Here is an 18,804-nt window from a genome sequence, read left to right on the forward strand (position 1 = left end):
AAATTGATTTGATATGTAACTCCCAAACAATTAATAGGGAGTTACAAATCATCAAATCCCAAAAAATATGCATTTATAATATTAATATTTTTATTTTTTTTAATATTGATCTTCAATGTTCATTGTTTTATCAGTATTTAATTCGCATAGAAAACACGGTAATAAAAATTTCCGGTATCGATCAAGCTAATATAGATAAACAATGGAAAATAAATCGACAACAGTAAGAAGATTAAAATGGTTTATGATGACAATCGGAGTTCAAGGCCGGGAATTGAAAAAATTAACCAAAGCGAATGTCTTGGTAATATATTTTTTATTTTTTTAGATTYGTTTTAATCGAAATTATGTTCATTACGATGTGTTGTGCTTTTTATAATTCATCTTGTATTGATAGCTTTTTTCTTTAATTATTAAAATACATACCTAATTCACATGTTCAAATGAAAGTACATGCATGACCCATTTTCGTATTGTCATATTACCGACTTTTATGAATCATGAACCATTGTGTTCATGTTACTTCTATCATATGAACACAAGTGTTATTTCTTAAGCTTGATACAAAATCTTTATATTTGTGTTAGTGTTTGCATCCGGTGTTCATAGCGTTGAGATTATGTGTTCATATATTTTATACGATATGAACAAGGGTGAACACAAAATGAACAAGAGTTGAACACGATATGAACAAGAGGTGAACACGATATGAACAAGGGGTGAACAACCATATAAGATCATAAACATATATGAACAAGGGGTGAACCTTAAACGGTGTGGATGCAATGCATGTATAAAACTCCAATTGACAAATGATCGCTTCTGAATGTGTTTATAATGAAGAATCTATTGTTCACAATCTGTTCATATCGTGTTCATACATTTTTTTTTTCTTTCGTGTAGCAGCTATTCTTATTATGTTCATAAATGTTATGCAGTCCAAGTACATATATATGTCAAATTTTTGTTCGTATTTGACACAATGGTTCATATATTTATAGTTGTGTTCATATGGTTCTTACATTAACAAAAATAAATTAACAAAAAAATCATAGAATTTTTTATTTTGTAACTCCCAATTAATTAATGATATGGGAGTTACATAACTTTTTTTTTACCTAAATACCCTTTTCAACTTTGTTCACTTATCTTTATGAAATTTTAAATTTAATAAAAATAAGTTTTTATCATGATTAATCACAACCGTTTATTGAAAAATTGGATGGCCAAGATCGGTTAACAAAGTTAACACAAAAACTTTGGTTAACATTTGAACTTGACCCTATATATATATATATATGTATATGTATATATATATATATGTATATGTATATATATATATGTATATGTATATATATATATATATGTATATGTATATGTATATATATATATGTATATGTATATGTATATATATCGGGTTGCGTTCACGTGAAATAAAGTTGTTTTTGTAAGACACGATTTTTACACTTGAAACTTCACAACAAAATGTTGTAAAGGTAAAAAATCCGAATCTTCACAGCAAAAACATTGTGAAGGTGGTTTACTATGAAGTTTCAAGTGTAAAAATCATGTCTCACGTGTCTTACGAAAACAGTCTTGTATCACATGATTCCAAATCTCTCTCTCTCTTTATATATATATATATATATATATATATATATGCATACATTATATCCATATAACCCCCTCTCTTCTCTGATGGATCATATCTCTCTCGGTTCATTTTCAGGACACTTCTCTGGTAAATCCACACACAAACACATAGATTTGGAAAAGCCACGAACCATTTCTTTCCATCCACCCTTATGTTATACGTGTATGCATATATAATAGACATTCATTAAGTATTAACCTTATGGTTTAAATTTACTCATATTTTAGGGATGTAACAGTATAACAAAAAAGAAAGAAAAATATTTTCTTTCTGTTTTCTATGATAATATCTAAATCTAAAATATTCGTTAACCTTTTAGTTTTGCACTTATCCCCATATTTATAGTTAACCTATTTGAGTTACAAACTACCATAATACCTAAACATGGGTTACCTTAAGCCCATAAAGGTTTTATTTAATTTTATTAACCGTTATGAAATTCAAATGTAATATATATATATATATATATATATATATATATATATATATATATATATATATTTACATATAAAACCTTGTAATTATCATAACTACATTTTTAACATATACTTTAATTATTCTGCTATAATACTATTTTAACAATCAATTTGACATAATTCATGTGTTTGATTATCCAATAATAATATCAAAGCATACGTATTCTTTGTATGCAATTGTATAGGTTTACATACCCCTTAACAGTATTACTATGTAACATATGTCGTGGACATATAAAAACTTACCAATAGAATTTTTAGTCTAAATCATAGGGGTCGTTTACCTAAACACTTACCCGATAAATACTTACTGGTAAAATTCAACACTATCATTTACTTCGAAGTAAGATTTTATTTACTATAGTGCATCGTATGCAACAATTTATCCCGATAAGCGCTAACCATGGTAAGAGTTCTCGTCCTCACTTACCGGGTAAGACTCTCAATTCTTGCCTTCACTCTTACCGGGTAAAATTTTTAGTCCTTGTCATATTCATCTGGTAAAGTAAAGCAACTTGGTAAGCGCTTACCCAGGTAAGCGTTTGATAAACGACACCTAACTTAGGGGGTGTTTGGGATTGCTTATCAAAACTGCTTTTTAACTTATTTCAGTCTGGCACTGAAGATAAGTTGTTTTCTAGTGTTTGGGTAAGGAAAAAAAACTGCTCATACCGGTGCCAAACCGGTAATAAGCAGTTTTTGATAAGTTAATTCTTCTTGACTAATGAAAATCAACTTATTACCAGTTTACCATTTTAACCCTATATAACACCCATCTCTTCTCAAGATACATATTCACGAACAGATCTCTTCTCCATATACATCACGCACATCATCATCGTTTACCCTTCTCATCATCATCGTCTACCCTTCTCATCATCATCATAATCGGTTCTAGAAAAACTATTTGTGTTCCGAATGTCGAGCTAATGAGGGAAACATACGAGCTTGAATCATTGATGTTTCCTTCCCACAAGAAAATGTTCAAATCTTTATCGTTGGAGAGTCTGGTGCTGATCGTTTCCCTGTTCTTGATGTTTGCCGTTGCAATTCATCTGGTGAGCTTCAATGTAGAAATCCCACGATCGAAGAGCTTAAATTCATGTATGGAGTTTTGAAAGTTGTTTCCTTAGTGCACCCTTTGCTTCAGCAAGATCAAGACGGTCCGAAATGGTCGAAATTCATTCACTTAGAACTGTTCATTGAAACCGTTGATATTCAGTGGCCTGCTGAAATGTTGAAGGGTAATGATGTTGTTGTTGTTACGGTATCACACCCACCTGGTCAAGGTTATACGAAAAAAGTCAACTCAAGTGTCGGGTCAACCCCTACTAAATATTCTGAATTCGCAAACAAGGAGAGTTTTTTCGATGTAGGGTTGCTAGGCAGTTTAAGACAGTGTGCTCGATGCGAGAAAGAAGTCTCCGACGAACATATCACGTATTGTGACCATTGTCACGGTATAATCTATTGTGGTTCGTTCTGCCAAAAGCAACATTGGAAGGAATCGCATAAAGGCAATGGCGGGCTCTATAAAGCCTTGATGGAAAGAGAAGACAGGCTAGTGACTAATAAAGAATTGATTCTTTATTAATTCTTATATGTGAATTACAAGCAAAACAAAGTATAAATGTACAACACAAGGGGGCAAAAAAAGGAAACCCGATATACACCCGATATACAAGGATCGGTGATAACAAATAGGAAGAGATAAATATGGAAGAGAATCAATAGAATTTCTATACTCCCCTTCAAGTTGGAGCATGTAGGTTTTGCATTCCCAGCTTGCTAAGTAAGGATTCGAATTGTTGAAGGCCTAGGGGTTTAGTGAAGAGGTCGGCAATTTGCATCTTGGTGTTAATGGGAAGAGGCATGATTTCTTTAGATTCTACCTTTTCTCTAACAAAGTAGCAATCCATCTCAACATGTTTAGTCTGCTCATGGAAGACGGGGTAATTGGCAATATTTCGAGCTGCCTGATTGTCATAGAAAAGAGGTGTTGGCTCATCTTGTTCAACATCGAGTTTGCTTAGGAGCCATCGCATCCATATAATTTCACTAACCATTGCAGCCATTGTTCGATATTCTGCCTCAGTTGATGATCGAGAAACGACTGAGTGTTTCCTTGATTTCCATGAGAAGGGAGCTCCTTCCAAGAGTAAAATGCATCTTGTTCGAGATCTTCAGGTAAAAGGACACCCCAACCAATTTGCATCACAGTAGGTGACGAGATTTGTTCCTCCTTGTTTTGGAAATAACAAGCCTTTTCCTGCTATAGCCTTCAAGTACCTTAAAACTCTCATGACTGAATCCAAGTGATCTTGTCGAGGATTCGACACAAATTGGCTTAGAACATTAACATCATACGTGAGATTGGGTCTTGTTTCTTGGAGGTATAGTAGTTTACCTACCAGCCTTCGATACTTGCTAGCATCCACACGCGGTTCTTCACTGTCTTTATCGAGTTTTAGATTTTGTTCCATTGGGAACAAACAAGGTCGACATCCAATCATGCATGTTTCTTCTAGGATGTCAAGGATATATTTCCTTTGATTAAGAACCAGTCCATCCTTGGTACGAGTAACCTCTATGCCAAGAAAATACTTTAAGTTTCCAAGGTCTTTGATACTGAATTTTTCGTTAAGCAAGGCCTTTACTTCTTTGATTTTGGCAGCATCATTTCCCACAATGATCGGGTCATCAATGTATACAACTGTAGCGATGAACACTTTGTCACACTTGTATTTAAAAAGTGAATGATCAGCGTGAGATTGTTCAAATTGTAACTCAGTGAGAACGGAGGTGAGTTTTTTATACCAATTTCTCGAAGCCTGCTTCAAACCATAAAGAGACTTCTTTAACCGACACACTTTGGTTGCTCCCCTTTTCTTGTATATTCATGTAGACTTTTTCGTCTAAGTATCCATGTATGAAGGCATTGTTGACGTCTAACTGTTGGATGATCCAATCCCTTTTAACGACTATGTCTAGAAGAGTTCTGACGGTTACCAATTTAGCAACTGGTGTAAAGGTGTCTGATAATCGACCCCTTCCATTTGAGTGAAGCCCTTTGCGACAAGCCTTGCTTTGTATCTTTCAATCTCACCATTGGGTTTGTATTTGATTTTGTAAATCCATTTTGAATCAATGGCCCGTTTTCCACTCGGTAAGTCTTCAACGGACCATGTTTCATTTTCTTCCAAGGCTCGAATCTCTCTTTGCATGGCATCTGTCCATTTTTTATCCTGCACAGCTTGATTAAAAGTTTTGGGCTCATCGTTTGAAGTGATGGCCGCTAAATAAGCTTTGTGAGAGTTCGAGAATTTTTCATAAGAAATAAAGTTGGCTAAAGGGTATACCGTGGAGCTTTCTTCTTGACTTGGAGCGGGTTGCGTGTGGTCTAGAGAAGGAGGGAGATTGACTTCATAGTCCTGCAAATGTTTAGGTCTCAATCTGCTTCTTTTGCCTTAGTTGACACCAATATTTTCAACATTAATTTCCCCATCGTGATTGGCTTCATTGTGTTCAAATGGCATTTCAATGTTGGCTTCTTGCACGGATGGTTCTCCTTGGTTATTGGTGGAATTATTGGAAGTTCCATGTAAATTCAAGTCACCTTCAGTAGGTGCACCAAATTCTTCATTTTGTTCATTATGCTCTTCTTCCACATCATGAGTAACATCCATGACGTATTCATTTTCCTTTTCATTTTTCGTGGCATTAGAAGCAAACGGGAATGCGTTCTCAGCGAATTTTACGTCCCTTGACACAATAATTTTATTGTGACTTGGATCGTATATTTTATAGCCTTTGGTTTCGTGAGGATAGCCAACAAAGACTCCCGGTCTCCCCCTTATTTAGAACTTATCACCCTTTGTTTCGGTACTATGATAATAAGCCAAACACCCAAAAACTCTCATATGATCATAATTTGGTTTGTGACCATATAAGATTTCGTAGGGAGTTTTCTTTTCAATGACCTTGGAGGGTAATCTATTTATGATATATGTGGCCGTTAAGATGCATTCTCCCCAAAATCTTGTGGGAAGGCCAGCTTCAATTTTTAGAGCACGAGCAACTTCAAGTAAATGGCGGTGTTTTCACTCCACAACTCCATTTTGTTGTGGAGTGTGAAGACACGTTGTCTCTAAAATCATGCCTTGCTCCGCGTAAAAATTCAACATTTTATTTTATGTGAATTCCCCACCATTATCACATCTGATTCTTTTAATGTTTTTCTCAAACTGAGTTTTGACCATTTTATGAAAATCAATAAGGCATGTGCTCGCTTCGTGTTTGTGTTTAAGAAGGAAAACCCAAACTGCCCTACTATGATCATCAACTATAGTCAAGAAATAACTCGCCTTTGAAAAAGAGGGTGTTTGATACTTTCCGCATAAATCACAATGTATCAAATCAAAACACGCATTTGTTTTAGTAACACTAGTGGGAAACGGTTGTCTTGTCATCTTAGATTTCACACAAGAATCACAAACATGGCCTTTATTTCTAAATGAAATGTTTCTAAGAAAACTTATTTGACTTAGCTTTTCTTYGCTAGCATGTYCCAACCWCTTGTGCCAAATGTTCCCCTCCGACATCATTGCTTTCCTCTGGTGTCCAAGAGCTCCCATCCGGTATAGACYACTCACRCATTTACCYGCTCCAATCAAGTTCTTYGAAGTTAGGTCCTGCATGACAAAGAAAYTTGGAAARAAGCTTACGACACAATTCAAATCACTTGAAAGCTTGCTAACTGATAAAAGGCTGCAATTGAATTCAGGAACGTGAAGAACTCCTTTCACTTTGGTTCCATTTGGTAATGTGTGGTCTCCTCTTCCTTTGACGGGAACGAATTCTCCATTTGGTATGGTTACTGGTTCCGCAACTGAGGAGGAGATCTTGTTCTCAATAATGTCAATTCTGTTGGTCATGTGCTCGGTAGCTCATGTATCAACAATCCAAGAATCGTTAGGACTTATTTTACCTGCCATGTTAGCTGTGGGTGGAGAATCATTCTTTGTTTGATTTTCTTCAGAAGCAAAGTGTTTGAGAAATTGTCGATATTGGTCTTTTGTCAAACCCTCGATGGGACTCGATTCGACTTTAGCACAGGCAGCCTTCGGTCTAGTTTTGTCTTGTCACCATTCAGGATAACCAATCCGTTTGAAACAGCCTTCACGAGTGTGACCATCTTTATCACAGAAGCTGCAGTGTTCTATTTGTTTGGTGTCCCTTTTCACATACTTGTTGCTTGTTGATTGGAGCTTGTCTCTCGTTTCACAAAGGCCTTAAATGCCGCCGCCTCAGCCGTGGGCCTTTTTGCATCAGTAATGGTTCTCTGCTGCTCGTCTTCAGCAACTAAATGGTAGGCAGTTCCAAGAGATGGAGTGGGTTTCATGGCCAATATCTGAGTTCTGATAACGGAGAATTCGGTGTCAAGCCCCATGAGAAACTCGTAGAGTCTCTCTTGCTCTCTAAGCTCATTGAGAGTTCTTCCGAATCCGCATGTGCATCCGTTGTAAGAACACTTTGGAACATTAAGAACCGGTTGGATCTCGTCCCAAAAGCCTCGAAGCTTTGTGTAGTAGGCAGAAACAATCATTCCTTCCTACCGGGTATTAGAGATGGCTTGTTTCAGTTCGTATGCATGGGGTGTGTTTTGTTTGCCAAACCTTTCATGAAGATCGGACCACATCTCAGCAGCGGAATTGGCATATTTCATACTGGTTCGGATCTCCTTCTCCATGGCAGTTGTTAACCACCCCTTGATCATTGCGTCACACCGCATCCAGTCCATGTAGTCAGCAGCAGTTTTCTGTGGTTTCTTGATGGTTCCATCGATGAAACCAATCTTGTTCTTGGCGAACAAGAAGTTTTCCATCTCCTGGACCCAATCGTTGTAGTTGTTATCCGTTAGAGCATCGTTGACATGCATTTGTCGTGGATAATCTGACGGATGGATGTAAAACGGGGAGTTTGCGTCTGGACCATTCTTCTCGTTCTTGTTCGTACTTTTCTCTGCACCAGTCATGGCGTCGGTTTTGAGTTTTGAGTTTTATGGTTAGGTTTGATCGGAAGAGCAGGATCGGCACCGCTCTGATACCATAAAGAATTGATTCTTTATTAATTATTGTATGTGAATTACAAGCAAAACGAAGTATAAATATACAACACAAGGGGGCAAAAAAGGAAACCCGATATACACCCGATATACAAGGATCGGTGATAACAAATAGGAAGAGATAAGTATGGAAGAGAAGCAATATAATTTATATACTCCCCCTCAAGTTGGAGCATGTAGGTTTTGCATGCCCAACTTGCTAAGTAAGGATTCGAACTGTTGAAGGCCTAGGGGTTTAGTGAAGAGGTCGGCAATTTGCATCTTGGTGTTAATGGGAAGAGGCACGATTTCTTTAGACTCTACTCGTTCTCTAACAAAAGCAACATTGGAAGGAATCGCATAAAGGCAATTGCGGGCTCTATAAAGCCTTGATGGAAAGAGAAGACGAGCTAGCGATTAACATCTTCACATTCCTGTGTAACAACGAACATCCCTGCAAATGGCTAAAAACGCTCGGAAATGGTGTCCATCGAAAGGGTATGTGGAGGAGAAAATGCACGTGTTATTCTCACTATCCTTTCGGTTTACTCCCCACAACTGACAAACTTTCGGATTCTTGGGGAGGTTTACATGACGATGAATATCCACACGACTCGCATTTAAATCGTCCAAGAAACGGGATTTCGAACTCAAACCCATTCCTAATCTCCGGTTGGCCGGAGTACTACAACCTCTAATCACTGCCATTATCCAGCCCTGTTGACATTTTTTGTTATTGATATTAAATTTTTGTTAGAGATATTATTATAAATGATGAAAAATAAATTTTTATATGTTAAAAAATCAAATAAGTTAATAAGCAATCTCAAACACTCCCATAAGTCAATAATATGAAATACTATCTTTTTTGGTCATTTTACAGATATAAGCAAAATTTGTCAAACACTAAAAAACAACTTATCAACTTATTGCAGTTTGGTACTGCTATAAGCTAATCCAAACACTTTTTACAAAACTTCAGTTTGATACCACATAAGTTAATAAGCACTTTTGTAAAAAAGCATAAGTTGTTTTAAATAAGCAATCCCAGACACCCCCTTGATACGAAATCAGTTTTGTGTACATACTTGGGTTTCAAATCCTTAATCACAACACTTGTTCAACCTCATACGAAGATAATCCATTACAACAAAATTATGTTTATAAATAGTTTAAGTGTCCTAATAGAGTTCCATATAAGACTTAAGTTTATATGACCAAAAAATAAAAGTGTCATATCTAAAAATGTTACAATAAGTTTATAGGACGCTTTTATGCGTCACAACAAATTATTTAGAACCATTTTATAATACAATATCGTATTACCTGTTTTATAAGATACCATTTGTAAAAATGTCCTGTAAACACAAGGGTCCGATAAAATATGGGTTTATAAATGTCATATCAAATAGCTAATACGACACGTTATTTTAGAAAGGTCCTTAAAACTTGTTACGACATCAAAAAGGGTCATATAAACTTATTGTAACACATTTAACTTTTTGGTCCATCAACTTTAAGTCTTATAAGGCACTCTATTAAGACATTAAACACTTTATACGTCCTTATAAATCCAATTCTTTACGTCCTCTCAAGTGCACCCGATCAATCCGCATATCAAACACGATTCATGAGTGAGTTTGAGAATAAAAATGATCAAGGGTTTAAATCTCTTCTTTCACTTCTCACCTTAACCGTCCTTCCAACACGATCCTACGCCTATATTATAAATACTAAAATAAAAAGTTTAAAAAGTAGGTTACATAATATTGGAATAAGATATAAAATACGTTACAAAATTATGAAATTTATGGTTAATAAAAATAAACTAAAATTTATATAAGCAAAGTAGGGGCAAGTTCAAACGAGAAACTAAACATTTACTAGAAAACGAGAATTCTCAATATCATATATGGTTATACACATGATATAAAAGCTTAATCATATATATACTACATTATAAAGCATTTGGCAAAAACTCTTAAAAACATTTTTTATGCATGAAGTACTGTATATTGATGCATATTACTTAAAATTCAAGATTACAAGTAAAATATGCATAAGTATAACTTATTAAAGCTTCATTTTGAATTCGTGTAACTAATTGGGGATAAACATAATCAAATAGAGGATAAATATCTCATTTTAAAATCTAAAATATAATTAGGATAATTATCAAGTTATAACAAAATAATTAATTAATCTTTATAAGAAAAATATTATGCATAAGTAGAACGTATTAAAGCTTCATATTTGAATTCGTGTAACTAATTACGGATAAACATAATCAAATAGAGGATAAACATCTCATTTTAAAATCTAAAAAATTTAAAAAGTTATAATATAATTAGAATAATTATCAAGTTCTAACAAAATAATTAATTATTATCTTTATAAGAAAATTATATTATTAAACTAAATATAAATTATTTCGTTATTGAACCTAATTAAGTTATAATAAAAAATTGAATTAAAAAATTACACAAAAAATGAGAAATTTTAAATAGTTAATTTGATACTAATATCGATATTTTTTGTCAAATTTTATAATATCTTCAAATTTATATTTTATTGAAAAATAAAAACATTATCGTTTTTTTTCAAAATCACATAAGATCATATTATAACATCGATTGAGATAAAGAATAAAATGAAATATTAAAATCAAGATATATTTTACTATGTTGCGCGAGTAAAAATCTAAAATATAATTAGCATAATCATTGAGTTCTAACAAAATATTTAGTTATTATCTTTATAAAAAATTATGCTATTAAACTTAAATTAAATTATAATAAAAAATTTAGATTAAGGAAATTACACCAAAAACAAGAATTTTTAAAAAAAGATTAATTTGACACTGATATCAATATATAATTTTTCAAAATTTTATAATATTTTCAAATTTATATTTTATTAAAAAATAAAAATATTATCACGTTCTCAAAACCATATAAAACCGTATTATATCGATATAAAAAAAATAAAACGAAATATTGAAATCGAGATGTGTCTCGATGCACTATACGAGTACCCTTCTAGTATGATTAATTACACGTTACATTAACAACATATAAACGTTTAATCATATACAACTTAAATACACCCAGATAAATATAATCATATGTGATATTAAAAACTGTTATTTTCTCTGTAAAATATTTAACTTCATATCAGTATATATCTAAAGATGGGATGAAATAAAAAAACACATCCCGAGAGAACATGAGAAAGTACAGAAAGAAAAGGTTTCAGATTCCATAATGACAAAGAAAAGAAGTCCAAAGTAATGAGAGCCGCGAAAACACGGAGCCGCTTCATTCCAAAAAAGACTTCCTTCACAAACATCACCTCACCCACCCATCCACTCATTCTTTCTCAACTTTCACTAAATTACACTTTTCGTACTTATACTTGTTGTTTATTACCAACTCTTGCATTTAAAATGAAATAATTACAAGTTCCACATTTAATTTCGAATTTGGTTTTTTTTTTTGTTTGATTGTTAAATAACCTAAAGGTATTTTGGTCTTTTTACTGAATCCCCATCGCACCCCACCCCCTGATGATCAAGCCCTTAAGCTTCTAATATTGAAGCAACATGTATGGGTGCGACGACATAAGAAAATCTATGTACGTCCATCATCTTGATATAGTATCAGTGTTAGCCTTGTCTCTATTTCTTTTGCTCCCAAACAGATTGATGAAAACATAAATGAAATTTGTGGGTTGTAGGTTTTTTTTGGAGGGCAGAGGTGTTTTTGTGTGTATATGTGTATGTGGGTATGTTTTAATGTTGTGGATGACGGGTTTTGACGAGGGTTGGATTTTTTTTTTTTTTTTTGCGTTGTGTTTGTGTGTGGGTGGTGTAGGTTTTGTGTTTGTGTGTGTGTGGGAGCGGGGGGTTGATCGGAGAAGGGGTAAGATTTTTGTGTGTGTGGGTTTTTATTAGAAAAAGGAGTTGAGGGGGAGCCGAAAGGGGGTTATATAAAAAAAATGAGTCAAAGAAACCAAATCCGAATAAAAATTGCAACCATAGTGACCAAAAGTCTAATTATTTTCTTTTAAGTACAAGAGTTGATATCAAGTAACAACCACATGGACTAAAAATGTAATTTACTCTTAGTTTAGAGTAAATTACTTTATTAGTCTTGTGGTTTACATACTATAACATCTCCCAAGTCATTTCTGAAATATATTATGAATTACAACCCTATGGTATGCATTTTATTACGTCTTTGGTCACTTGCCCTAACTTTGTCTAAAATATTTTGTTAACTCAGTTAACTTAGAGGGTACCATTTCATCTCAAATATATAAAGGTTGGTAATTATCAGAACTCATTTCTATATTAGTATTTATAAAAATTGAAACTTAATGATGTGTTTTATCTTAAGGAATTGAAACAAGGTGCTGATTGGTCTATGAAATGAAAGAGTAAGGGGACGGTGAAGAAAATGATGTTCATCGGATGAGATGGTATTCATTGCTGGAGATGGAAGAAAAAAGTAGGGGAGGCGGACACATGGCATCATTTAATTGGTTTATTAAAACTCTCCTTTCAGTTAATAGATAGAAAGTCTAACATGGTCTTGTGTTAAATAAAGATAACGTAAAGGATTTAAACAAAGTTAGTGACAGGAACGAAATGCGTTATAAAATGCATATTACAAAGGCTTGAGGTGTTGTAGTGAGTAAACCATGGGGACCAAGAATGTAACTTACAGTTAGTCAGATAATCCTTAAAATAATTTTGAAAAGATTTGAATCAGTAAGACAGTGACATTTGAAAAACAAACCTATGAACTTATCCGTTGAACTACAATTGAACTTATTCGTCTAAAAATATGCGTATTTATTTTTCACAGTTAAAAAATAAAGTAAATACAATTTTAGTCCTCGAGGTTTAGTTGAAATTTCTAAAAATGGTATGTAATCTCTAATAAGTCTGAAAATTATCCTTGTGGCTTGCGTTTTGCTTTGACAATGTTTCCTAACACTAACTATGTTAGTTCAAGTGTCGTTAGTTTAGGGGGATTTCGATCATTATATCATTTCCTATTAAAAATGTCAGTGTACAAGTATATAAAATTTGTCTACATATGTAATTATCATTTAAAATACAAAAACATTATTTTCTCTTCCGCCCCTGCCCCCGCCCCCGCCCCCTCCTATGACTTCTACGCCCTTATCCCCATTTCAGGCGACTAATATCTTCGGTCATCTTCTCTGGTAAGAAAATCAAAGAGAAAAATCATCGGGACCAACTCAAGACACAAACCAAAAAAAAGGAAACCCTTCCTTCTACTTCGAATAATAGAAAACCAGAAACAAAACAAACCCATAAATAAAATCAAAAGTGAATTTAGAGTTTCTAGAGGTACTGACAGAGATCTAATAAAAGGATGGTCTACATGATGTTTTTGGAGATAACAAAACAAGTGTGTGAGATAGGTCACGATGTGGAGGTAAACATGGCGGTGGTAGCGAGTTAAGTGGAGGAGGGTGTCGCGGTGGGTTTGAGTTAATAGGAGTTTAGGTTGCTTGTGGGGGCAGGTGGGGGCTGCGAAGAGGGGTTCGCTGTGACTTCACTTGGTCGTGTTGACCTGTTCGTCCACATCCTTTTTGGACGTGTTGTATCACATGTGATCTTACTCTGTAATCACATGTGATCTTAGAACTTATTGCATTCTCGTAAGTTGACTGGCTTCTCCATGATCCTGCCTCTATACATGTAATATATAATATTAGATATTATATAGTATATCTTACATAATATCTTTTTTGAAAAGAAAGTTGATAAAAAAAAGTAAGAAGACCAAAGACCCCTAATTTAATAAATAATCTTTTACGCAACCAATGTCATAGATCATTTTCAGAGCAAAATGTAAACCACAAGAATTCTTTTAAGAGTTATAAAGGCCAGGTACCATTTTTAGAAATTTCACTAAACCTTATGGATTAGTAGAGTAGTTTACATAATATATATATATATATATATATATATATATGGTTTATTTCAAATACATATATATATATATATATATATATACACACACACACAAAAGCTTACAAATATAATAGTACAAATTGCATGAAAAAATAACGTACTTTAACTTGATTCCTATTTTGGGTAACGTACTTTCAAAACTTCCATTTTGGTACATAAGATGTAAAGTTTTAAACATTTAAGTACCCGGGTAACTCAGTGAAGACTAATTTTAGACTAAAAAAAGGACTAATTTTAGATTAAAAAAAATCCACGTCACTGACTAGGTCAACAAATAATACCGAGTTGGATACCACATCACTCGCCACATCAGTATGATAACCAGTTAATAATTCAACCAGTTACCTGAGTACTTAAATGTTTAAAACTTTACATCTTATGTACCAAAATAAAAGTTTTGAAAGTACGTTACCCAAAACAAGAATCAAGTTAAAGTACGTTATTTTTTCATGAAATTTGCCTAATATAATATTGGAGAAGTTCAAAATAACAAAACCAGCTTTCATATTTTAAATTATCAAGTCCTTTAATTATTTAACAAATAAATTTTTTTTTTCTTCATTTTATTAGTTCATTGTACTTTACTACTGATGTGTTGATTTATCGAAAGAGAAATTATATATTTCTTTTGTTTTATAAGTGTAAAGATTTATTCGTTTAAAAAATTATTCAAGTACTCAAATTCAATCGCTCAAAATATAAAAGTTTATTAGATTTTTTTTCGAATTTAATAAGTTCAAAAATTTATTTGTTCGATTTTAATATTTAAAATTTTATTTATTTTATTTCAAAAAGATTAAAATTTTATTTGTTAAAAAAATTTAAAATTTTATCACTTATTTAATTTCTTAATTTTTTTTTCATATAACATATGACTGTTACAGATATCAATAATGGATACAAATATTTGCTAAACAATAACATGTTATTAACTGTATTCATTTCATAACTGAAGATTTTTTTTATTAACATGTATATCCAATTCATTATACGAGCTGACTAATCCCAGGACGAATACTCATTTCACGGGTAGTCTAGAGTCACCGCATTTGAACCTCTGCGGTCATAACGAGATTTTTATTTCTTCTTGCATTCGAACCTGTGACCTCCAGACACTTTTAACCATCAATCGTCCTATGTGGTTAAAAATAAGAAACCTTTTAAAGGTTATTAAACCTTTTTATTTCTACTTTTAAAGATTTTTATTTCATATGATATAGTGTAAAATAAAATATAATTGTTTGATAATGGTTTACAATGAAATGATGACGTTTAATAGTTAAGGGAGACACATGATACAAATTATTCTGACGGTTCTAGAATCATTAAAAAACAGATTTTTTTTCAAACAAAATTCATCTTTTAATAATGAGATACTATTTTTTAAATTTTAATAAAACTATTAAAAGGTAAACAACAGCCTCTAAAACCTAAAATAAAAAGTTTAGTATTTTAATTAATTTTTGAAGTTGACACAAACTGGTTGTATGTAATTGGACATTTATTAACCATAGTTAATTTGCCTTTCAAATCCACGTCTATTCTCCACTACAAAACAAACCCCACACACACTCTCGTTTCTCGGGGTCTGCAATCTCTTTTTCCTTCGATTCGAAGAAATCCTCCAAAAGAAAAAGATATGAGCTGCCATGGCTGCCGAGTTTTACGAAAGCGATGTGACGATAGCTGCGTCTTAAGACCTTGTTTGGACTGGATCGATTCTCCAGAAGCAAAAGCCCGTGCTACGCTCTTCGTCTCCAAGTTCTTCGGCCGCACCGATCTCATAAATTTCATCTCCTCCGTCCCAATCCACAAACGAAACGGTATACGCTATATCCAAATCCACATCCTAATATCTATACAATTTTCATCATGATTTCTAATTGTTTCAGATTTTCGCATTTGATTTTTGCAGCTCTGTTCCAATCACTCTTGTTTGAAGCGGTTGGCCGCACTGTGAATCCGGTCAACGGAGCTATCGGACTCCTTTCCACCGGAAACTGGCACCTGTGTCAGGCCGCAGTGAGGACGGTGCTGGCCGGCGGTACGCCGACAGTTCTCAGCAACAGTTTTCATCATATTCCGGAAATTGACGGACGTTCTGGAGTCTCCGAAACAGGCGGCTCGTGGTCGGCAATGATGATCAGGAACCAGATACCTTCCGGCAAGTGTAGCATAACCAACGCGGCTCCATTGGCAAATMTCAAGGTTGCGTMATCTGCCGCCGGCGATGAACARAGKTTCTCGGCCTCCAACATATCAAAAGTATTGATGAGTTTTCGATGCAGCGACGGCGAAGAGCCAAAACTGTTGAACCTTCTTGTATAAGTAGTTGAGCTTACAACCTAAATAAAATCATCAATGGATCCGCCATCGTATCCAGGTGAATACTACTTCTTTTAGAATTAAAAATAATTAACAAAAATGTGGACACATAATCTTCTTCTTAATTTTTTGGTATGAGTTTTTGTAAATCGCTCCCCTTTGAAATTTGGAGTCGGTGATCGGCTACGGCCGACGGATGATCCTGTTTTCCGGCATGAGAGAATAATGAAGACGGCATGTTATCAGGTTATATCTACTTTCGTACCATCTTAGTGCACTTATTAAGAAAAACAATACTTGTAATTGATATTTTTCCTAACGTATGTTATTTTATCCAACTAATTACATAATCGGTTATGTAATCGCATCAAATCATTCCATCATATGAAAATTACTGTTTGTGTTTTTTTTTTTAAATCTTAACATACAAACCTAAGTTGGATGAAATAAAAGTCATCCAAACCAATTCTATCAAGCAAAACTTGTATCATCATTATAGTTTCAAAATATACCCAGTTCTATAAAATAAAATGATATAGTAGCACCTTTTATGATCCTATATATATATATATATATTTTTTATTATTAATTTGCATATCCAACTAATTATACGAGCCTACTAATCTCAGGAGGGCCACTGATTTGCAGATAGCTCGAAGTCATCGTATTTAAACCTCTGTGACTACAAAAGAATTTTTATTTTTCATTGGATTTAAACCTGGGACCTCCATGTACTTTTGACATTTGGAGCCAAAATCAAACCAATCAGACACTACCTTTGTGGTTATCTTTTACGACCCTTTTTTTTTAATTAACCTGGATATCCAACCCTATATTTTTTTTTCACATTTTGACGGAGAAACGAAACGGTAATCCGTGTCACCGTGTCTATTAAAGTGGGTTTGCGGCTCTTGCAAAGCGGTGATGACTTTGCTCAAATACAATACCTGTCATGGGTTCTATTTGAGTCGGCTCACCCAACTACTCTCGATGGCTAAGTGGGTCAAATAATACCTTTTATATTAGTATAGTTGAAGGTGGGTTCCATGTAAAAATGATTGGGATTCCAATTAATCAATTTTTCTTTTTAAAAAAAAGCAACAAAGCCTATAAATCAAAAATATATATTAAAATCAAGGATTTTTTATATATATAAAAAGTAGATTATGATTAATACAAATATTTTAATTTTTTATACAACTCAAAGTAGACGGTGCTATAGATGAAAAATTATTACCATAAGAAAAATTAGTTTTGTTAAAAGTAAGAAAAAGGGAATACCTATAGATTAACCATCTCATAACGGAAGTATTTTAATATATATTATATTATAAAGTATTTAATATAAATTTTTAAAATTAATTTTTCATACATTATATACTGTTTATTGATTTATATTATTTATATTTCAAGATTGCAGGTAAATTGTGTGTAAATATCCATACACCTTATAAATCAGATTTATCAAAAGTCTTAAAAACAATTTTTAATGCACAAAGTTTTAAAAGTCTTAAAAACGATTCATAATATATTAAATACTACTACTTTATGGATTCAGTCTTAAAATCTCTTAACATATAGTACAAGTTACCAATGGACATTTTTATCTTTTCTTTTTCTGTTTACAAGATACTTTTGACATCTTTCACTCATGCCTTCACCTTCTCATACCTCTATGTCTTCTCCCCATCCCCAAGGTGACAATCAAACTGATATTCATGAGTTATTAAAAGTTCTCTCATTCAATTGTTCTATAACTATCGGTCTCGCTCTCGATCTCTTGATTCTTTGCTCTTGGTGTAAATTGAACACATTTGTGGAGTCACTTAAATATGTTGGATTTTAAATATATTGGATTTTAAACTGTCATACAATTTTTTTATCGATAGACTCTAACTGGAACCATAACTCTTATTTACTCAAATTGTATTAATATATAAAAACCAAGTGTAACTTATATTATCGTTAAATCTTCTCTAATAAAACAATGAAACTTCAAAATCGTTAAAATTCATGGCTCCCGCCACATTGCATAGGTACACAACTAGTAACTTATTAAAGTTTAGTGTTTAAATTCGTATGACTAACTGCAGATAAACATAATTATCTCATTTTAAGTATAAAAAAATATAAAATATAATAAGGATAATCATTAACTTCTAAAAACTTGCAAAAAGTTATGTTATTAAAAGGAAAGTCTTATTAAATATAAATTAAGTTATAATAAAAAATTGAA

The 18,804-nt window shown here is 33.1% G+C and overlaps 1 protein-coding gene across 2 annotated transcripts; it reads left to right on the plus strand.

Moving 5' to 3' along the window:
- Positions 1-15,830: 15,830 nt before the first annotated feature.
- Positions 15,831-16,910, plus strand: LOC112526852 (LOB domain-containing protein 39-like). 2 transcript variants are annotated; one of them, XR_003070657.1, is made up of 3 exons: positions 15,831-16,066; positions 16,159-16,626; positions 16,741-16,910. XR_003070657.1 is itself a non-coding variant. In XM_025137275.1 (2 exons), exons 1-2 carry the CDS (start codon positions 15,883-15,885, stop codon positions 16,569-16,571), a joined length of 597 nt encoding a protein of 198 aa, XP_024993043.1. In that variant the 5' UTR covers positions 15,831-15,882; the 3' UTR covers positions 16,572-16,910. The 2 variants fall into 2 exon arrangements, 1 of the variants encoding a protein (XP_024993043.1); XM_025137275.1 differs by having other exon boundaries at positions 16,159-16,910.
- The last annotated feature ends 1,894 nt before the right edge of the window (positions 16,911-18,804 follow it).

The sequence above is a fragment of the Cynara cardunculus genome, assembly GCF_001531365.2.
Source record: "Cynara cardunculus var. scolymus isolate 2C chromosome LG 14, CcrdV1, whole genome shotgun sequence".
In the NCBI taxonomy this organism is placed as follows: Eukaryota; Viridiplantae; Streptophyta; class Magnoliopsida; order Asterales; family Asteraceae; genus Cynara; species Cynara cardunculus.